This window comes from Scyliorhinus torazame, chromosome 15 (genome assembly GCF_047496885.1).
Source record: "Scyliorhinus torazame isolate Kashiwa2021f chromosome 15, sScyTor2.1, whole genome shotgun sequence".
Taxonomy (NCBI): Eukaryota; Metazoa; Chordata; class Chondrichthyes; order Carcharhiniformes; family Scyliorhinidae; genus Scyliorhinus; species Scyliorhinus torazame.
In genome coordinates this window covers 179,269,683-179,292,472 of record NC_092721.1, presented here as the reverse complement: position 1 = coordinate 179,292,472, position 22,790 = coordinate 179,269,683, and the positions used below count along the sequence as shown (strand labels likewise).

The 22,790-nt window shown below is 50.6% G+C and overlaps 1 protein-coding gene across 3 annotated transcripts in view; it reads right to left on the bottom strand.

Moving 5' to 3' along the window:
• Window positions 1–22,790, bottom strand: part of cnga3a (cyclic nucleotide gated channel subunit alpha 3a) — a 102,531-nt gene that overhangs the window by 53,096 nt on the left and 26,645 nt on the right. For all 3 annotated transcript variants that reach the window (XM_072477210.1, XM_072477211.1, XM_072477212.1), the window contains 3 exons: window positions 21,366–21,503; window positions 3,919–4,035; window positions 1,145–1,324 (listed from right to left, as the gene is read on the bottom strand). In XM_072477210.1, coding sequence (XP_072333311.1) covers window positions 1,145–1,324; window positions 3,919–4,035; window positions 21,366–21,466 — 398 coding nt within the window. In that variant the 5' untranslated portion in view covers window positions 21,467–21,503. The remainder of the gene's footprint in view (window positions 1–1,144; window positions 1,325–3,918; window positions 4,036–21,365; window positions 21,504–22,790) is intronic.

Below are 22,790 nucleotides of genomic sequence, written 5' to 3'. Positions count from 1 at the left end.
TTTGTTCCCACTTATTTTGTTTTTATTATTTGGTCAGTTGACCCATAATCAGGATGTGCCTTTAAGCAGATATTCAAAGTTGAAAACAGCCTGCTTGTCAGGACGCTGTGTTCCCAGGTTTTGTACTCTGGAGAGGAAGAAACCAGACTCCTCGGCACCGAGTGGATCTTAGGAACAAGGCTGTGGAGGGAGTCAGTTTGATTGATTAGTTGGCAACCTGTGAGTTGGACCGGGACAGTGTTTTGCCCAACAATGGTCAGTGATTGGTATCTGTATGATGCTTTCTGAGAGAACTTAACAGAAGGCCTTGGAAGTGAAAGGAACTCAATCTCTCTCTCTCACCTGCCTTCCGAAGTGGAAGGACTGCTCTATTATTCTGAAAACAGTGTGCCTGGCACATCCTTTACTTTGAACCTGAAATCATGCAGAGTCTACAGAGAAAGTAGACAACCTTGCAAGAGAAAACCATCTCCAGCCTAGAAGGAAAAAGTATCAAAACGAAAACCTGAACTTCAGAAAGATATTAACTGGAAGTCATGCCAGTGCATCAACATCCTTTTACTTCTTTCAATATTTTCTTTCCATTTCCACCACCCTTTCCCCTCTGTGTTGCTTGTCTGTCTGTAGTGTGCGGAGGTGGTTAGGAATGGGGGAGTTGGGAAAGGGATAGTAGAAAGTCAGTTACATTTTCTGTCAGTTTAATTATAATACTGTACATTATAAAAGGTTACTTGTGTTTTAAAGTTACAAACCTGGTGACTGTAGTTTATTGGGCTCAACCAAGGACTTTGGGTATTTTAAATAAAATCTAATTTCACCTGTGCTGTGACTCTGGGTCAAGTGGGGCTCGAATTGACCGTGCACTAGCCCGAGGTATCGTGACAAACTGCTAGTATGAAGATTAGCTGTGCAATTCAGCTGCTATTCCTTGGCACCAATCAGGAATACATCCATCAACTTAATCAGGAAAATATAATGTCATCAAAGCTGGTTGATAATTAAGACCAGTAATGGGATACAGATTGGCTTTCAAATATTTCATTTGGTTTGAGTCTGGGTTTGGAGACCCTCTAGATTCTTCAGAACGTTTGAGGCCACTTTAACCAATCTTTCATACGAGTTGCTGTGATGGAGAGGAACTTACTTTTTGCTCCTGCCTGGGTGCTCTAGATTACCTAAAGCCGACTGGGTGTTGCTCTCCCTGCTTGACACGTCCTTCATCTCTGGCCCTCGAAAGCGTTCCAGGAAAGAATCCGGCCTCTGGTCTTCATTGTGCATTTGCTGAGTTGTCCAGTTCCTCACCATGAGGATGAATTGAGTGAGCCTATAGAAAGAACTTGGTGGATTACAAAAGCAAAGTCTCTCAGCATTTACGTCACCAAACTCCCCGCTGACCCTTTCATAGAATCATAGAACGGCTTATAGCACAGAAGGGAGCAATTCGACCTGCCGACTTCATGCTGCCTCTCTGCACGAGCAACTTAGCTAGCCCCACTCCCATGTCCTTTCCCTGGAGCCCTGAAATGTTATTCTTCGGGTGCTTATCCAAATCCCTTTTGGAAGCTGCCTCCACCGCCTATCCAGACAGTACATTCCAGGTTGAAAAGTAGAAATAGGAGCCAATGTGGACCATTCGGTCCTTCAAGCACATTCTGCTATTCAATTAGATCACTGCTGATCATCTACCTCACCACCACTTTCCTGCACTAACCTAGATTCCTTGACGCATTGTTTTTTAAAATTAATTTACAAGGATGAGGGCATCGCTGGCTCGTCTTGCGTTGGTATCCAGGAATCTATTGTCTTGGCAATGCTCAATGGCTCAACCTCGACAGCCCTCGGGAGCAGAGAAATACATAGATTAACCATCCACTGAGAGAAGGAATATCTCCTCACTTCAGTCCTAAATGGCCTACCTCTTATTCTGAGACTGTGTCCCCTGGTTTTAGGCCCCTCCAGCCAGGGGAAACATTCTTCCTGTATCTATCTTGTCGAGCCCTCTAAGAATTGTATATCTTTAAATGAGATCACCTCTCATCCTTCTGCTCTCCAAAATATAAAGGCCCAGTCTATTTAACCTTTCCTCATAGGACAATCCCTCCATCCCAGGAATTATTTTGGTGAGCATATCTTGCACTCTCTCTGTGGCAAGTATATCTTTACTTCGGCAAGGAGACCAGAACTGCACACAATACTCCAGGTGTCATCTCACCAAGGCTCTGTATAACTAGCAAGACATCTTTATTCCTCAGTTCAATTCCTTTTCTAATAAAGGCCAACATACTATTTGCCATCTTAATTGCTTGCAGTATCTGCATGTTAGCTTTCGGTGACTCATGATCAAGGACACCCAAGTCTCTTTGGCATTCAACACTTCCCAGTCACTCATCATTTTTTTTTAACAAGCAATTTTAATGAGGTATTTTTGGCATTACAGGCAACAACAGTATAAAAACAGTGTACAAAGAACAATAAACATAGTGCAAACACTGACACCCGTCCTTCCAAGACCCGCCTATTTAACCCCCTCTCCTACGCCGCTACCCTAGCCACCCCCGCTGACGACTAATTCTCCACAAAGAAGTCGATGAATGGTTGCCACCTCCGGACGAACCCTAACACTGACCCTCTCAAGGCGAACGTAGTCTTCTCCAGGCCGAGAAAGCTCGCCATACCGGTTAACCAGGCCTCCGATTTTGGAGGCTTTGAGTCCCTCCAAGCTAATAATATCCGTCTCCCTGGGGCAAACCGGTGGTTGTCATATATTGGGGAGCAAACCAATGCTCCGGGCTACCAGGGAGGCAAAGGCCAGAACATCTGCCTCTTTCTCCTCCTGGACTCCCGGATCTTCCGACACCCCAAAAATCGCCACCTCTGGACTCATTGCCACCCTTGTTTTCAATACTCTGGACATGACGTTCGCAGACCCCTGCCAATATCCCCTAAGTTTTGGACACGCTCAGAACATGTGGACATGGTTCGCTGGTCCTTTTGCTATCAAGTAATGGAGTCTTTGGAGGAAAGCTGCTATACATTTTGTTTAATTTGGATGTGGCATCTACATTTTTACATTTGTGTTGCATCTGATCTTCACCAAACTCAGCAAGATGTTTTCTTTTGGAAAATAGAGAAACTTTCTGTCGATGTGATTTGTTTATTTTTGCACATTTTCTACACCTGTCTTCCACCTATTGAAATAGATTGTGAATTTCAAGGGCCCAAACATTGATCCTTGTTGTATGCCACTAATCACAGCCTGCCAACCGGAAATGACCCGTTTATTCCTACTTTCTATTTTCTGCCCATTAACCAGTTTCCGACCTATGCCAGTATATTCCCTCCAATTCCATGTGTTCTAATTTTGTTTACTATCCCCTCAGATGGAGAGGGATGCCTATCGCCCTTCATGGACTATGGCTAATTACCAAGCTACCATATTAAAGCAAAATGATTTGCCAAGGAAAATTAATCAAAACTCCAGAATATCTAATCCAACATCCCACATTTTGCTTTAATATGGTAGCTTGGTAATTAGCCATAGTCCATGAAGGACTGTAGGCATCCCTCTCCATCTGAGAGAGATAATTGGTTGTATAACTTGAGGGGGCACTATTCCGCATCAGGCATGGGGCAAGGCGGGGAGGCAGGACTCCATGAACTACCCAACCACTACAGGTATAACTAGAAATTATAGAAAACCAAGTTGCTAAGTATAGGAATGCATAAAAAAATCACTTAGTTTAAAAATTAAATTATTCCTACATATTTGTTTTCGATTTAATTGTGTAGCATAGGAAGAGGCCACTTGGCCTTTCTTCACTGCAATGATTTAGGCCTCCTTCAAGTACTGGATTTATACAAACCTGTTTTCACCTGCTTTATCTGACCAGAGCAGTTTGTCGAGATGGTGAACTGTACCTGGCTAGAGCTCCTCTGCCTGTGGAAGAACTCCGGCGGGATTCGGGCTGCCCTTTCGTCTCCATGGAGGTCACTCCCTGCAGTTCAGAAGATGTGTCCTCACATAATGAGTGAGCCCTAAGCAGAGACCAGTCAGAAGCAAGGGTCAGGCTTTAGACAATCATACTCAAGCTCAAAGTACAATCGACAGATTTCTTTCCCTTTCCGACAGAGCGCCTTTCTTCAAAGAAAATTGTGGAGGTTGTGCTAAAAAGAAGCTGCCGGAATTGCCATACTGAGGTCAGGAAAGGAAGACAGACCAGATCAGTGGCGGGTTCATTCACTTTGGGTTTTCACTGACTGGATCTGTAATACCATGTGGTACTGAGACCTGAATCATTAGAACACACCCATTTGGTTTAATTACAGCACTTTTTGGTCTTTACCACCTTGTCACGCATATGCATAGTGCATTATATATATGATTCTGAGTATTTGCAATTTAGGTTATGCGGAAAGATTGAAACGGTTAGTTTTGGAAAAGAGGAGGCTTTGAGATTTCAAGATTCCAAAGTAAATTTGTATTGGGAGAATGTCAGTTTCTATGCAAGGGGATGGGCCGAGCATTGATATTCCCTTTTTAATCCTTGTGAACGGCAAAGCTGATCCAGTCAAACTGTTCACCGTCCGTGGCAAAAAGCTCAAATGCCAGAGAACGTGTTAAAACTGAGGAAACGATGAGTCTAGTGGAAAACAGGATAAACATTCCCCCCCCCCCCCCCCCCCCCCCCCGCGCCCCACCATCTTGATTAACTTCTGGGCCAGGGTTCCACAGCCGCTCCTGCCCGGCGGGCTATTATGGTCCGCCGAGGTAAATGACAATTTAAGTGGCCAACCGCATTCACTTTTTAAAAAATGTTTTTTTAAATATAATTTCTTTTAGATTACCCAATTATTTTATCCAATTAAGGGGCAATTTAGCGTGGCCAATCCACCTAACCCGCACATCTTCGGGTTGTGGGGGCGAAACCCACGCAAACACGTGGAGAATGTGCGAATTCCACACGGACAGTGACCCAGTGCCGGGATCGAACCTGGGACCTCGGCGCCGTGAGGCAGCAGGGCTAACCCACTATGCCACCATGTTGCCTCCAACCGCATTCACTGGGGGGGAGGGGGGGGGGGGGCGCAGACCGTGGCGGAGCCATTAAATCCTGGCGTTGGAGTAAGTTGCCAACCACAGCTTTCAAAAGAGCCTGCATCAGCAGGACCAAGAGATAATCAGAGGGTGTGTTTCTAAGGGAGAAAAGGAATGCTGGCAGAGTGATTGAACAAGTTCATTGGGTGCAAGGGTCCTTTCCTCTGAATGAAAACCGAGAGCATAAAGTTTAAAAGACCAAAGAACTCAAACAATAAAACAAGCTGAACAACTACTGTTGCTTTTGGCAACTAGCAAACAATTTATTGTTGCGGTTGCATGTTAAACATAAACATTTTCCTGTTGGCTCAGAATGCAACCGCCACCTGCAGTGTTGGCACTGGCAGTTCCAATGTGGGAGTAAAACACTCCTATACTGGGCTTAATTGTCATTTGAACTCCAATATCCTTAGTAACCAATGTTGTTGATTCTTAACCAGGCTGATGGATGAAGTAGTCAATCTCATGTGGGAGGAGGAATCACTAAGGAGTCGGGCGATATGGGGACAACAATGACAAGTGTTGCGGAAACATTCATTGTACAGTCATCATTCCAAATAAAGGAAGAGAATAGAAAGTCAAAATCATTGAGAATATAACTCTTTAAATAAAAAATGGTAAAATTAAGCCAAAAACCTGCTTTCTGCTAGTAAATCCAGACTTTAAAAAAATAAAAAATGGAATTAGAAGTCTAATGACGACCATGAAACCATTGTTGATTGTCGTAAAAACCCGTGGTTCACTAATGTCCTTTAGGGACAGAAATCTACCATCCTGGTCTGACCTACATGTGGCACCAGACCCACAGTAATGTGGTTGACTCATAAATCCCCTCTGAAGACTTCCGGTGGCGGCTATGAGGGAGGAAGTCGTACATTTGGTGGTTACCGCTCGGGTCGGACTTTTGGACCTTTTCCCCCGATTTTCTACCGGACTTGAACTGTAAAACTGAAGACAGAGGCAATTATGTACTGAATTCTCACATCGGTGCATGGAGATAAGGACTAGAAGTGTTCGTAAAGGCAGAAACAGAAAGGCAGAAAGGCTTGGGCTGAAGTTGCAGCGGGACACAGCATGGCGGAGGTTCGGGGGTGGGATTCTCCGCTATCCGGTGGGGCGGGCCATCCGGCGCCGAGGAGTGGCGTGAACCACTCCTGTGTCGGGCCGCCCCAAAGGTGCGGAGGGGCTATGCCGGCGCCGGAGTGTTTGGCGCCGCGCCTCGCCAACTGGCGCCGAAGGGCCTCCGCCCGCCTGCGTGAGTTGCCGTATGCGCGGGAGCGCCAGCGTGTGCTGGCGTCATCTCAGCGCATGCACAGGGAGGTTCTTCTCCGCACCGGCCATGGTGGAGGTTGACAGCGGCCGGTGCAGAGAGAAAGAGTGCCCCCACGGCACAGGCCCGCCCGCGGATCAGTGGACCCCGATCGTGGGCCAGGCCACCATGGGGGTCACCCCCTGGGGCCAGATCCCCCCCCCCCCCCCACCCCCGAGGACTCTGCAGACCACCCGTGGAGCCAGGTCCTGCCGGTAAGGAACTGTTGTGATTTACGCTGGCGGGACCCGCCGAAAACGGGCGGCCGCTCGGCCCATCGCAGGCCGGAGAATCGGCAACCGCGCGCCGCAATTCCCGCACCCGCCAAAACCCCGGTGCCGGAGAATTCGGCAGCCGGCGGGGGCGGGATTCGCGCCGCCCCCCAGGTGATTCTCCGACCCGGCGGGGGGTCGGAGAATCCCGCCCCAGACCCCTGGTTTGTCGACCCAGCAGTCAACGGAGCAGCTGATGCAAGTTATTCAGGAAGGCTTTGCTGAGCAGAAACGGGACTGCTTGGACCCGATAAAAGAGTCGCTTGAGCGGCTGGAGCTTAGATTGGACGCCTAAGATCGGGCGATCCAGAAGGTGGGGAAGGCGCTGGCTGAGCAGGAGGAACATCAAACTGCGGTGGAGATGAAGGTGGGGTTGCTGAGAGACCAGCAGTAGAAGGTCCTGGAGAAGGTGGCGGTCCTAGAGAATAGGTCCCGCCGGCAGAACTTGAGAATCGTTGGGCACCCGGAGGGGTCCGAAGGAGCGGACGCTGGGGCATACATCGCAGATATGTTTGAGAAGCTGCTGGGGGATTGGGCATTCTCCCGACCCTTGGAGGTGGACAGGGCTCACAGAGCACTCGCGAGGAAGCTGCGAACGGGAGACCCCCCGAGGGCAATGGTGGTGAGATTCCACAGGTACTTGGATAAGCAGCGCATTCTACAGTGGGCCAAGCAGACACGGAGCTGTAAGTGGGATAATAGTATCCTGCGGGTCTACCAAGACCCGAGTGTGGAGGTGGCCAGGAGGAGAGCAGGCTTCAACCAGATTAGGTCGATCCTTTTTCAGAAAAAGGTGAAGTTTGGACTGTTGTATCTGGCCCGTGTCTGGGTCACGTACGAGGAACAGCACTTTTATTTTGAGTCGCCTGATTACGAACTGGACTTTGTGAAAAAGAAAGGACTGGTGGTGGCCTGAGAACGTTTGAACTTTGCTGCAGCGTTCATGTTTTTTTTTTCTTTTAGTTTCTCTGTTCTTTAAAAAAAAGTTTCTCATTTTTCGTTTTGGGGAAGCTGTTTGTAATGTCTTCTGTATTGATTTGGGACCAGTGGCAGGGCTGAGTGAGTTAAGGTTTTCATTTGTACTGTTGAGGGATGGAGGTGTGCTTGTTTAGATTTTGGTGTCTTTATGTCGGGCAATTGTGTGGGGTTTGGTTGATGTTGGAGTATGTTTGTATGAGCTGGGGGCGAGGGAACAATAAGTGGGAGACTATCTGGAGCCGGGGATGGGGGCCACCACCAAGCTAGCTGTGCGGGTTAGCTCATGGAAGCGCAGTGGAGGATGTGCATATGTTCAGTTTATCAAAGGGGTTGGGTTCCAGAGTATTGTTACTAGGGAGGGGAGGGGGGGAAATGTTCTGCTGATGAGGGAGGGACTTGGACCAAGGGACAGAGAGGAGGTTGGGGGCGGAGGCTGCCTGGGGGAGGGCCGGTGGAGGCGCGGAGCATGGGCTGGAGGCGGGCCCAAAAAAGGGGATGGCTGATCGGCGAAGGAGGGAGGGGGGCAATGAGCCCCCCAACTAGGCTGATCACCTGGAATGTTCGAGGGTTAAATGGGCCGGTCAATAGGGCACTTGTGTTCGCGCATCTTAGGGGACTGAAGGCGGACGTGGTAATGTTGCAGGAGATGCACCTTAGAGTAACTGACCAGATTAGATTGAGGAAAGGCTGGGTCAGTCAGGTCTTTCACTCGGGACTGGATTCAAAGACTAGAGAGGTCGTGATCCTGATCAATAAGCGGGTGGTGTTTGAGACGTGTAGAATAGTTTTGGATGTGGTACATTATGGTCAGTGGGAAACTGGAGGGGGTGCAGGTGGTATTAGTGAATCTGTATGCGCCAAATTGAGATGATGTGGAGTTTATAAAGAGGATGCTGGGGAAGATACCGGACCTGTACTCGCACAAGTTGGTCATGGGAGGGGACTTCAACACAGTTATTGACCCTGGCTCAAGCTCGAAAACGGGCAGGGTGCCAGCAATGGCAAAGGAACTAAGAGGGTTCATGGAGCAGATGGGGCGGGTGGATCCATGGAGATTTGGGCAGCCGAGGGTGAAGGAGTTCTCCTTCTACTCACACATGCATAAAGTGTACTCCCCGGATCGATGTCTTCATTTTGAGCAGGGCCTTACTGGCAGGGGTGGTAGACACGGGGTACTCGGCGATCACAATCTCAGACCATGCTCCGCACTGGGTTGACCTGCAGGTTAGTAAAGACAGTAACCAGCGCCCGCACTGGAGGTTAGATGTGGGACTTTTGGCTGACGAAGGGGTGTGCGAGCGACTGAGGAAATGTATTCAGAGCTACCTGCAGGTCAACGGCATGGGGGAAATTTCAGCAGCGATGGTCTGGGAAGCACTAAAGGCGGTGGTCAGGGGGGAGCTGATCTCGATACGGGCCCATAGGGAGAAGGTGGACAGGGTAGAGACGGACCTACTGGTTAAGGAGACACTGCAGGTTGATAGGAGGTATGCGGAGACCCCAGAGGCAGGGCTTTTAAGGGAATGGCGGAGGCTACAGGCGGAGTTCGGCTTGTTAACCACAGGGAGGGCGGTGGAGCATCTGAGAAAGGCGTGGGGGGGGGGGGGATCTATGAGTATGGAGAGAAGGCCAGCAGAATGCTTGTACAGCAGCTTAGAAAGAGGGAGGCAGCCAGGGAGATAGGGAAAGTAAATGACGGAGATGGGAACCTGGTTGGAGATTCAGCAGGGGTGAATAAGGCGTTTAGGGATTTCTACAGTAGGCTGTATAGGTCGGAATCCCTTACGGGGCCGGAGGGGATGAGGCACTTCTTGGAGGAGCTGAATTTCCCAAAGGTGGACGGGGAGCTGGTAGAAGGGCTGGGGGCCCCGATCGGGTTGGAAGAGATAGTGGAGGGTCTGAAGGCCATGCAGTCGAGTAAAGCCCCGGGGCCGGACGGGTACCCAGTGGAGTTATATGAAAAGTTCTCTGGGATATTGGGGCCGGTGTTGATGAGGATGTTCAATGAGGCAAGAGAAAGAGGGTTGCTGCCCCCGACGATGTCACAGGCCATGATTTCACTGATTCTGAAACGGGACAAGAACCCGGAGCTATGTGGGTCCTACAGGCCGATATCCCTGTTTAATGTGGACGCCAAACTGCTGGCCAAAATGTTGTCCTCCAGGATTGAGGATTGTGTTCTGGACGTTATTGGGGAGGACCAGATGGGGCTTGTTAAGGGTAGGCAGTTGGTGGCCAATGTAAGGAGGCTGTTAAATGTGATCACGATGCCCCCGGAAGGTAGGGAGGTGGAGGTAGTGATCGCAATGGATGCAGAAAAGGCTTTTGATCAGATAGAATGGGACTATCTGTGGGAGATACTGGGACGGTTCAGATTTAGGCGGGGCTTTATTGACTGGGTCAGGTTGCTGTATCAGACTCCTGTGGCAAGTGTACGGATGAATAGGACAACATCAGACTATTTTAGACTGCACCGGGGGACGAGACAGGGATGCCCCCTCTCCCCACTGTTGTTCGCGCTAGCAATAGAGCCATTGGCAATTGCTCTGAGAGCCTCAAGGGGCTGGTCTGGGGGGGGGGGTTGTGGAGCACAGAGTCTCGCTCTATGCAGACGACCTGCTTCGGCATGTATCGGACCCATTAGAGGGGATGGAAGAAATCATGAGGATTCTAGGGGAATTTGGCGGTTTTCGGTGTATAAGCTAAATATGGGGAAAAGTGAGATGTTTGCGATCCAGGCGAGCGTACAGGAGAGGCGATTGGGTGAGCTGCCGTTTAGATTAGTAGGGGAAGCTTTAGGTACCTAGGCATTCAAGTGGCATGGGAATGGGACCGGCTGCATAAATTAAATCTGGCCCGGCTAGTAGACCAAATGAAGGACGATTTTCGGAGATGAGACACATTCCTGTTGTCATTAGCTGGGAGAGTGCAGACGGTGAAGATGACGGTCCTCCCAAGATTCCTGTTCACGTTTCAATGTCTCCCCATCTTTATTCCGCAGTCCTTTTTTAAACGGGTCAACAAAGTGATCTCTGGCTTTGTTTGGGCGGGCAAGACCCCGCGGGTAAGGAAGGTAATGCTTGAGCGGAGGCTGGTGCTGCCAATTTCTTTTTAATAGAATTTACAGTGCAGAAGTAACCATTGGCCACCAACAGTAACTATTACTGGGCAGCGAATATAGCCATGATCAGGATGTGGGTGGTTGGGTGGGGGGGGGGGGGGGAGTTGGCATGGGAGCATTTGGAAGCGGCTTCAAGCAAGGGCACCAGTTTGGGGGCGTTGGTAACTGCGCCTCTGACTTTCCCGCCGGTACGGTACTCCACCAGCCCCGTGGTGGTGGCGGCCCTAAGAGTCTGGGGCAATGGAGGAGACGTGGAAGCAGAGGGAGCATCGGTCTAGTCCCCAATCTGTAATAATCACTGGTTTGCCCCGAGGAGTATGGATGGGGGGTTCCGGATATGGTGGAGAGCGGGTATTGAGAGGATGGGGGACTTGTTTATAGAAGGGAGCTTTCTGAGTATGAGGGCGCTGGATGAGAAGTTTGGGTTGGCGAGGGGAAACAAATTCAGGTATCTGCAGGTGCGGGACTTCCTACGTAAACAGGTATCAATCTTCCCGTTCCTACTGCTAAGGGGGATTCAGGACAGGGTAGTTTCCAGAGGGTGGGTAGGAGAAAGGAGCATCTCGGACATTTACAAGGAATTTATGGGGTCAGAGGAGACGCAGACCGAGGAGCTGAAGCACAAGTGGGAGGAGGAGCTGGGAGGATGGTCTATGGGCGGACGCGTTGAGTAGAGTCAACCCGTCCGCAACATGTGCCAGGCTCAGCCTGATACAATTCAAGGTCGTTCACCAGGCTCACATGACAGTGGTCCGGGTGAGCAGATTCTTTGGGGTGGAAGACAAGTGTACAAAATGTGCAGGAGGACCAGCGAACCGTGTCCACATGTTTTGGACATGTCCGAAGCTTAGGGGATGTTGGCAGGGCTTTGCAGATGTTATGTCCACGGTGTTAAAAACACGGGTGGCGGTGAGTCCAGAGGTGGCGATTTTCGGGGTGTCGGAAGACCCGGGAATCCAGGAGGAGAAAGAAGCTGACTGGCCTTTGCTTCCCTGGTAGCCCGGAGACAGATACTATTAGGTTGGAGGGACTCAAAGCCCCCGAAGTCAGAGACTTGGCTGTCGGACATGGCTAGCTTTCTCTGTTTGGAGAAAATTAAGTTCGCCTTGAGAGGGTCACTGTTAGGGTTCGCCCGAAGATGGCAACCGATCGTTGACTTCTTCGCGGAAAATTAATCGTCAGCAGAAGTGGGGGGGGGTTAGTTTAGCTTAGAGTAGGGGGTTAATAAAGGTGGGACCTGTAAGGGAGGGAGCTGGCTTTTGCACTATGTTTATAGTTTCATGTACATTGTTTATTTTGTTGTTGTAATACCAAAAAATACCTCAATAAAATGTTTGTTAAAAAAAAAAATGCCCTCTGAAATGGCCTATCAAATTACTCAGTTCAAGGGTGTAGCGCACAAAGACTCCGTGAGACGAATAGAGTGAAGTCGATGAGGCTTTATTAAGCATGTCTGTTCCCCCGCAGCTCGATAGTAGAATGGCCTGCGGGGGAGGACTCCGGCTTCTTATACTCCGCCTTCAGGGCGGAGCTAGAGGTCAACGGCCAACCAGGACCCGGGATCTGTCAGCCAATGACATTAGGGCTTCCAGTCCCACATGACCCCTAATACATACTACCACATTCACCCCTTGTCAAAAATGAACCCAGCGGGGTGATGCTTCGTATGGTGGTAAGGGTTTACAGGGCTGGTCCTGGGAGGAAAACATTCACATGGCAATACAGTATTGTACAATTTTGTCCTGTTTCAACTATTTACAGAAGGTATCGGGAGAAAAGCAAAATGTTCTTGTGAAAAGTCCATATATTGATTTAGATCGACGCCACGAGTCGGTCGGGCGGTCTGGTCGTCCGTGTCGATCGCCTCGGCCCCGGTGGTGGTGGTGGTGCTTGTACCGGTGTTGTCGTCTCCGGGAGCCTTACGGTTTCAGCTTGAGCTTTATTCTTGGTCGGGCCTGAGGGGAGGGGAACCGATCCTCCTGGGAAGGGGGCGGTCGCGGGGTGCGGCGGTGGCAGGAAAGGGGGGGGTTGGGTGAATGGTGTCGGGGGGGGGTGTGTGTGTTGCCGGCGGGCGCCAGATCCCGCAGGGAGACCGTGTCCTGTCGGCCGTCGGGGTACTCCACGTAAACGTACTGCGGGTTCGCGTGGAGGAGGTGAACCTTTTCGACCAACGGGTCCGCCTTGTGTGCCCGCACATGCTTTCGGAGCAAGATGGGTCCTGGGGCCGCCAGCCAGGTCGGCAGCGACGTTCCAGAGGAGGACCTCCTAGGGAAGACCAGGAGACGCTCATGAGGCGTTTGATTAGTGCTCGTACATAATAGCGACCGGATGGAGTGGAGAGCGTCCGGGAGGACCTCCTGCCACCGTGAAACTGGGAGGTCCCTGGACCGTCGGGCCAGTAGGACGGTCTTCCAGACCGTGCCGTTCTCCCTCTCTACTTGCCCGTTCCCCCGGGGGTTGTAGCTGGTCGCCCTGCTTGAGGCTATGCCCTTGCTGAGCAGGAACTGGCGCAGCTCGTCACTCATGAAAGAGGACCCCCTATCGCTGTGGACGTATGCGGGGCAACCGAACAGTGTGAAGATGGTGTTCAGGGCTTTAATGACTGTGGCCGCGGTCATGTCAGAGCAGGGAATGGCGAATGGGAAGCGGGAGTATTCGTCCAGCATATTAAGAAAGTATGTGTTGCAGTCGGTGGAGGGGAGGGGCCCTTTGAAATCGAGACTAAGGCGTTCAAAGGGGCGGGAAGCCTTAATCAGGTGCGCACCATCCGGCCTGAAAAAGTGCGGTTTGCATTCCGCGCAGATGTGGCAGTTCCTTGTGACTGTACGGACCTCCTCTAAGGAGTATGGGAGGTTGCGGGACTTGATAAAGTGGAAAAACCAAGTGACCCCCGGGTGGCAGAGGTCCTCGTGGAGGGTTTGGAGGCGATTAATTTGTGCGTTGGCACATGTGCCGCGGGATAGGGCATCGGATGACTCGTTCAGCTTTCCGGGACGATACAAAATCTCGTAGTTGAAGGTGGAGAGCTCGATCCTCCACAAGATCTTGTCGTTTTTGATTTTGCCCCGCAGTGCATTATCGAACATGAAGGCTACCGACCGTTGGTCGGTGAGGAGAGTGAATCTCCTGCCGGCCAGGTAATGCCTCCAATGTCGCACAGCTTCCAGTATGGCTTGGGCTTCCTTTTCCACTGAGGAGTGGCGGATTTCTGAGGCGTGGAGGGTCCGGGAGAAAAAGGCCACGGGTCTGCCCGCTTGGTTAAGGGTGGCCGCTAGAGCTACGTCAGAGGCGTCGCTCTCGACCTGGAAGGGGAGGGACTCGTCGATGGCGCGCATCGTGGCCTTTGCGATATCCGCTTTGATGCGGCTGAAGGCCTGGCAAGCCTCTGTCGACAGAGGGAAGGTCATGGTCTGTATTAGGGGGCGGGCCTTGTCTGCGTACTGGGGGACCCACTGGGCGTAGTATGAAAAAAACCCCAGGCAGCGTTTCAGGGCTTTTGGGCAGTGCGGGAGGGGAAATTCCATGAGGGCGCGCATTCGTTCGGGGTCGGGGCCTATTATCCCATTGCGCACTACGTAGCCCAGAATGGCTAGCCGGTTGGTGCTAAAAATGCACTTGTCCTCGTTGTACGTGAGGTTCAAGGCTTTGGCGGTCTGGAGGAATTTTTGGAGGTTGGCGTCGTGGTCCTGCTGGTCGTGGCCGCAGATGGTTACATTGTCGAGATACGGGAACGTGGCCCGCAACCCATGTTGATCAACCATTCGGTCCATCTCCCGTTGGAAGACCGAGACCCCATTTGTGACGCCAAATGGGACCCTTAGGAAATGGTATAATCGCCCATCTGCCTCGAAGGCTGTGTACTTGCGATCACTTGGGCGGATGGGGAGCTGATGGTAGGCGGACGTGAGGTTCACGGTGGAGAAGACTTTATATTGGGCAATCCGATTGACCATGTCGGATATGCGGGGGAGAGGGTACGCGTCTAGTTGTGTGTACCTGTTGATGGTCTGGCTATAGTCTATGACCATCCTTTGTTTCTCCCCTGTCTTCACTACTACCACCTGTGCTCTCCAGGGACTATTGCTGGCCTGGATTATGCCTTCCTTTAGTAGCCGCTGGACTTCGGACCGAATGAAGGTCCGGTCCTGGGCGCTGTACCGTCTGCTCCTAGTGGCGACGGGTTTGCAATCCGGGGTGAGGTTCGCAAACAAGGACGGGGGTTGCACCTTGAGGGTTGCGAGGCCGCAGATAGTGAGTGGGGGTATTGGGCCGCCGAATTTGAACGTAAGGCTCTGTAGATTGCACTGGAAATCTAATCCCAGTAAAGTGGGGGCGCAGAGTTGGGGAAGGACGTTTAGTTTGTAGTTTTTGAACTCCCTCCCCTGCACCGTTAGGGTAACTATGCAGAAACCTTGGATCTGTACGGAGTGGGATCCTGCAGCTAGGGAAATATTTTGTGCGCTGGGATAGGTGGTCAAGGAACAGCGTCTTACCGTGTCGGGGTGGATAAAGCTCTCCGTGCTCCCGGAGTCGACTAGGCATGGTGTCTCGTGGCCGTTTATTAGCACCGTTGTCGTCGTCGTCTGGAGTGTCCGGGGCCGAGCTTGATCGAGCGTAATTGAAGCGAGACGTGGTTGTAGTAGTGGAGTGGGGTCCGTTGTTGCCGTCCAAGATGGCGTCGAGGATGAACAAAATGGCTGCCCCCATACATCGCACATGGCTGGGGGGTCACAAGTTGGCGGCGGGGGTGGACAAAATGGCCGCCCCCACGCGCCGTACAGGTCTGGGGTTGTCCAAGATGGCGGCGCCCTTCCTCCCCTCGTGGTGGCCGGGACCTAAAATGGCGGCGTCTGCGGGTCGCGCATGGGGTGCTGGGCGGGTTGGGGACGTTAGGACAGCGCGGGGCTCCCTCATCTCTGGGGACAGCGGTGGTCGGGACCCAAGTTGGTAGCGCCGGCGGGTCAGACGTGGGGCGCGGGGGGGGGGGGTTTGGGGGGCGTTAGAGACGCGCAGAACTCCCTCTTCTCCGGGGAGAGCGGTGGTCGGGACCCAAAGTGGAAGCGCCGGCGGGTCATACCTGGGGACGGGGGGGGGGGCGGTTTGGGGAGCGTAAGCGGCGTGCAGGGCTCCCTGTTCTCCCGGGACCGCGGTGGTCGGGACCCAGAGCGGCTGCGCCTGCGGGTCGTACATGGGGCGCTGGGGGGGTTGGGGAGCGTAAACGGCTTGCAGGGCTCCCTGTTCTCCCGGGACAGCGGCGACCTCGCGGGACCGGCACACAACCGCGAAATGGTCCTTTTTCCCGCAGCTCTTGCAGATTGCTGCGCGGGCCGGGCAGCGCTGCCGGGGGTGTTTCGCCTGGCCGCAGAAATAGCAGCGGGCGCCCCCGGTGCGACTTGGCGTTTGGACCGCGCAAGCCTGTGGGGTGTCCGGGGGGGGGGGGGGGTTTGTCGCGACGGGTACGTAAGGAGCCCAATGGGCTGCCGCGCGGTCGGGGCCGTAGGCGCGGGTATTACGCGCGGCCACGTCTAGGGAGGCTGCTAGGACCCGGGCCTCTGAGAGTCCTAGCGACTCTCTTTCTCGAAGTCTTTGGCGGATTTGGGAGGAATTCATACCTGCCACAAAAGCATCGCGCATTAACATGTCCGTGTGTTCATTTGCGTTCACCGAAGGGCAGCTGCAGGCTAGTCCCAAAATCAGCAGCGCGGCGTAGAATTCGTCCATCGATTCTCCGGGACCTTGCCGTTTCGTCGCGAGCTGGTAGCGAGCGTAGATTTGGTTAACTGGGCGGACATAGAGACTTTTCAGTGCTGCGAACGCCGTCTGGAAATCCTCCGCGTCTTCGATGAGGGAGAAAATCTCCGTGCTCACCCTCGAGTGCAGGACCTGTAGTTTTTTGGTCTTTTGTGACCCGGCCGGTGGCCGTTCTGAGGTAGGCCTCGAAACAAGTCTGCCAGTGCTTGAAGGCTGCTGCCGCGTTCACTGCGTGGGGGCTGATCCTCAGGCATTCCGGGATGATCCTGAGCTCCATAGTCCTTTTTAGGCACGCTTAATAAATTGTAGCGCACAAAGACTCCGTGAGATGAATAGAGTGAAATCGATGAGGCTTTATTAAGCGTGTCTGTTCCCCCGCAGCTCGATAGTAGAATGGCCTGCGGGGGAGGACTCCGGCTTCTTATACTCCGCCTTCAGGGCGGAGCTAGAGGTCAACGGCCAACCAGGACCCGGGATCTGTCAGCCAATGACATTAGGGCTTCCAGTCCCACATGACCCCTAATACATACTACCACAAAGGGAAATTAGGGATGGGCAATAAATTATGGCCCGGCCAGCAACACTCACATCCCGTAAATGAATTTTAAAATTGACACTAGACTGGATTCTCTGGTCCTCCAGCCAAATGTTTGTCGACAGCTCACCATTCACTGCTGGTGGGATTCTATCTTCCCCTTGCTTGTCAATGGGATTCCTCATTAAAGCCACCCCACGCCATCAGGAAACCCTTGGGCGGAGGGTGTGCCCTGCCAGTGGGAAAAGCGAATCCCAATGACCGGAGAATTCCAGCCATTATAAACTCTACCACGAGGTTGATTTTGGACTTTCGTCACATGGCCTCCCTGTAACACATGAATAAGTCAACCTGCCTCTCGAGCCTGTTCCGCCATCAAAAGAGATGATAGTTCTTCTGAGATCTAACCGCGTAAACCCCCCCTTTGCTCCATATCCCTCAATACACAGAAGCAGAGGTGCAGGAGTAGGCCATTCAGCAACTCGAGCCTGTTCCAGATACATAAAGGGAAAAAGAGTAACTAGGGACAGAGTAGGGCCTCTTAAGGATCAACAAGGACATCTATGTGCAGAGCCACAAGAGTTGGGTGAGATCCTGAATGAATATTTCTCATCGGTATTCACGGTGGAGAAAGGCATGGATGTTAGGAAACTAAGCGAAATAAATAGTGATGTCTTGAGAAGTGTGTATATTACAGAGGAGGAGGTGCTGGAAGTCTTAAAGCGCATCAAGGTAGATAAATCCCCGGGACCTGATGAAATGTATCCCAGGATGTTGTGGGAGGCTAGGGAGGAAATTGCGGGTCCCCTAACAGAGATATTTGAATCATCGGCAGCCACAGGTGAGGTGCCTGAAGATTGGAGAGTGGCGAATGTTGTGCCCTTGTTTAAGAAGGGCAGCAGGGAAAAGCCTGGGAACTACAGACCGGTGAGCCTAACGTCTGTAGTAGGTAAGTTGCTAGAAGGTATTCTGAGAGACAGGATCTACAAGCATTTAGAGAGGCAAGGACTGATTCGGGGCAGTCAGCATGGCTTTGTGCGTGGAAAATCATGTCTCACAAATTTGATTGAGTTTTTTGAGGGGATGACCAAGAAGGTAGATGAAGGCAGTGCAGTAGACGTTGTCTACATGGACTTTAGCAAAGCCTTTGACAAGGTACCGCATGGTAGGTTGTTGCAGAAGGTTAAAGCTCACGGGATCCAGGGTGAGGTTGCCAATTGGATTCAAAATTGGCTGGATGACAGAAGACAGAGGGTGGTTGTAGAGGGTTGTTTTTCAAACTGGAGGCCTGTGACCAGTGGTGTGCCTCAGGGATCGGTGCTGGGTCCACTGTTATTTGTGATTTATATTAATGATTTGGATGAGAATTTAGGAGGCATGGTTAGTAAGTTTGCAGATGACACCAAGATTGGTGGCACAGTGGATAGTGAAGAAGGTTATCTAGGATTGCAACGGGATCTTGATCAATTAGGCCAGTGGGCCGACGAATGGCAGATGGAGTTTAATTTAGATAAATGTGAGGTGATGCATTTTGGCAGATCGAATCAGGCCAGGACCTACTCAGTTAATGGTATGGGGAGAGTTATAGAACAAAGAGATCTAGGAGTACAGGTTCATAGCTCCTTGAAGGTGGTGTCGCAGGTGGACAGGGTGGTGAAGAAGGCATTCGGCATGCTTGGTTTCATTGGTCAGAACATTGAATACAGGAGTTGGGACGTCTTGTTGAAGTTGTACAAGACATTGGTACGGCCACACTTGGAATACTGTGTGCAGTTCTGGTCACCCTATTATAGAAAGGATATTATTAAACTAGAAAGAGTGCAGAAAAGATTTACTAGGATGTTACCGGGACTTGATGGTTTGAGTTATGAGAGGCTAGATAGACTGGGACTTTTTTCCCTGGAGCGTAGGAGGCTTAGGGGTGATCTTATAGAGGTCTATAAAATAATGAGGGGCATAGATAAGGTAGATAGTCAACATCTTTTCCCAAAGGTAGGGGAGTCTAAAACTAGAGGACATAGGTTTAAGGTGGGAGGGGAGAGATTCAGAAGGGCCCAGAGGGGCAATTTCTTCACTCAGAGGGTAGTGAGTGTCTGGAATGTGCTGCCAGAGGTAGTAGTAGAGGCGGGTACAATTGTGTCTTTTAAAAAGCATTTAGATAGTTACATGGGTAAGATGGGTATAGAGGGTTATGGGCCAAGTGCGGGCAACTGGGACTAGCTTAATGGTAAAAACTGGGCGGCATGGACTGGTTGGGCCGAAGGGCCTGTTTCCATGCTGTAAACTTCTATGATTCTATGAATATTCAACTAGATCTTCTACCTCAATGCCATTTTCTTGCACCATCCCCATATCCCTTGATATCTTTACTATCCAGAGATAAATCCATCTCCGTCCTGAACATACTTGATGACTGAGCCTCCACAACTCTCTGGGTAGAGGATTCCAAAGATTCATCCACTTGTGAAGAAATTCCTCCTCATCTCAGTCCTAAACGTCTTGCCTTTTATTCTGAGACTATGAATCCTTGTTCTAGACCCCCACAACCAGAGAAAACATCCTTCCTGCGTCTACCTTGTCATGTAAGAATTTTGTACTTTTCAATGAGATCCTCTCTCATTGTTCTGAACTCTCAGGCTCAATCTCCGCAATCGCTCCTCATAGGGAAATCCCAGCAACCCCAGAATTAGTTTGGTGAACTTTTGTTGTACTCCCTCTATGAAAAATAAATCCTTCCTTCAGCAAGGAGACCAGAACTGTGCACGACACTCACCAAGGCTCTAAACAACTGCAGTAAGACATCTTTACTCCAAATACCTCTGGTTAACAATCACTCTAGGATTTAAAGTTAATAATTGATTTAGCATCAATTAGTATTTGCAGAAGAGAGTTTCACATTTTACCACTCATTTTGTGTAGACATAGTTCTTAATTTCACTCTGAAGTCTGGCTTCAATTTTTAGACCCTTGCCCTACACTCCCCAACCAGCAAAAATGCTTTCTCTCTATCTACCTTATCTGTTCCCCATGTAGCTCGAAAACATTGACCTGATCACTGCTCAACCTTCTAAATTGCTGCAAATTCAATTGTCGAATCCATCCTTGTAATTTAACCTATCCTGCAGCTGGAAGGGCAACTGACTGAGATGCAAGCTTCTCCATGTTTTCAGGAGTCTCCCTGCTTCGGATGTTACCTGGTCTAGAAGGTGTTAGCTATGCGGAGAGGCTGAATAGACTCGGGCTGTTTTCATTAGAACGATGGAGATTGAGGGGGCGACCTGATACAGGTCTACAAGATTATGAGGGCATGGATCGAGGGGCAGGCACTCTTTCCCATGGTGGAGGGGTCAGTCCATGGCGCAAGGTTTAGAGGAGATGTGCGAGGCAGGTTTTTTACACAGAGGGTGGTGAGTGCCTGGAACGCGTTGCCAGGGGAGGTTGTGGAAGCAGATACATTAACGGCGTTCAAAAGGCATATCGACAAATACATGGATAGGATGGGTATCGAGGGATATGGCACTAGGAAGTGCTGAGGGTTTTGGCAAAAGTTGGCATTATGAATGGTACAGGCTTGGAGGGCCGAAGAGCCTGTTCCTGTGCTGTGTTGTTCTTTGTTCACAGTACTCGAGTTCAAACCGAACATAACATATCACCACAATGGCTGGTTTGTTTCAGCAATAAGTAAGCACTGGAGCACAGCCTTGATGTTGCGGCCTGATGATAGAAGATCGCTGAAAATAGCAACCACAAGTCTCCTAAACCACTTACAAACATCTTTCTGCATTCATAGAATTTTCCATTCTCTGCACGGCAGGTTTTCCAGTCCCACCAAAGTCAGTGGCCATTTGTATTGCTCGCCGACTGTGCCGCCAAGGAGCCTGCCATGGGGCAGGACAGGGAGGGGGGGGGGGCGCCGTTGGTGGGAAGGTCACGCCAGCGGGCTGGGCTGCAAAGTTCCAGCCACAGTCTTGACTTTCTCATTTACTTTCCTTCAATTTTTGGAAAAATACAGGAGATTCATGTGCAAATCTGTGATAAGACATATTGAACCAGCGAAAGAAACTTCCAATAAAAGGTTATTTAGTGTTGTGCATGGCCTTGGCACCGGGAAAAAAATCTATACATGTTAAGCATAGGGGTGTTCGCAGTCTGTAGGATCCAGTGCATCTTGACGAACAAGGAACCACTTGGGGAAACTCTGTGTGGAGAGAGAGTTAATTGCCATGTAATCTGGCATTTTCCCTTCGTATATATTTGACTATGGCATGAATACATTGAGCAATGGAAGTCCAAAAGGACTGTACCTGCTGTTGCCATTTTCTATTCTCTCGAGCTCGTCATCATTATTCCTGACTGAGAGTCTGTGAATGGGTGGATAGGACTGTTGGGTACTGATTGTAGCCATTTCTCTTACTGCCCTTCTCACACAGCACGAGGCTGACCTGGTAAAGAGATGGAGCCATCATCAGGTCAATGCATTCCTGTGACTGATGAACTGTCGCAGCCGGAAATGGCAGTTTTTGCATGTAAATTAGACTGTTAAACATGTAACCTTTGTCAGTCTCAAACAAGAAACTTATTTGATATAATACAAGCACATTTTTTCCAAGGTAATTTTTTCCCCAATCCCTCTTTGGCTGTCTCCAGTCAGGCTGAAAGAGCAGTCAATCAAGCTGCTCCCAGGTTGGTGCTGGTCACGTCAGTGTCATCATCATTTTCATCTTTTGACCAATATCCCACTATTTGCCTCCTGGTGATGATGTGATTCTACTTGGCTGGTCCAGGCCACCACCTAAGTAACTCAAGGGTGGATCAATGCACTGCTAAATTGCTCAACTGCTAAATTGCTCATGATGTAATTTCATCCCTGTAAAACAGCCACAACAATGTTCCCTTTCGACTTTATCTCCAGGATGCACTGCAGTAACTCATCTAGGCTTCTTCGACAGAACATTCCTGATCCCCTACTGCCAATAAGGCCAAGGCACATGGGAACACAGCCTGTATGTTCTCCTGTGCGTCACACACCATCCTAGCTAGTTCCTTCACTGTCGCGGTGTCAAAACCCTTGAACTCCCTTTTTGCTTTATATGTATGTTATTATCAACATGTATCAAACAGGTTACAGCGAATAAACGCCCTGGGAAACATACTTTCCAACAATCAACTATACAGTCTGTCCGGATTTATCCCCATTTTCACGCCACTTCAGAACAATTTGCTGCCATACAGTCAGAGAGGCGAAGGCCACAACATCGGCCTGCCTCCTTTCCATGAGCTCCAGCTTCTTTGAAACCCCAAATATTGCCACCAAAGGGTCCAGGTCCACCTCCCTCCTCCACTATCCTGGCTAAGACCGCGAACACTCCCGCCCAGAATCTTCCCAATTTTTCGCAGCCCCAAAACATGTGCGTGTGATTCGCTGGCCCCCGCCCACACCTCTCACACTCATCTGCTACCCCCTGAAAGAAGCCACTCATTCTCGCCCGAGTCATATGCACCCTGTGCACCACCTTAAACTGTATCAGGCTCATCAGGCACAAGAGGAGCTACCGTTTATCCAACACAGTGCCTCACTCCATATTCCCCAATTGATCTCCCCTCCCAAATCCACTTCCCATTTCAGGTCAGGAGTCGCGCCAGGAGTCGCGTTGGGAGCTTCGGAGATTGGGACGCCATTTAAAAATTCCGGCGAGCGGAGCTCCTCAGTGCACAAAACGGGGCTCTGT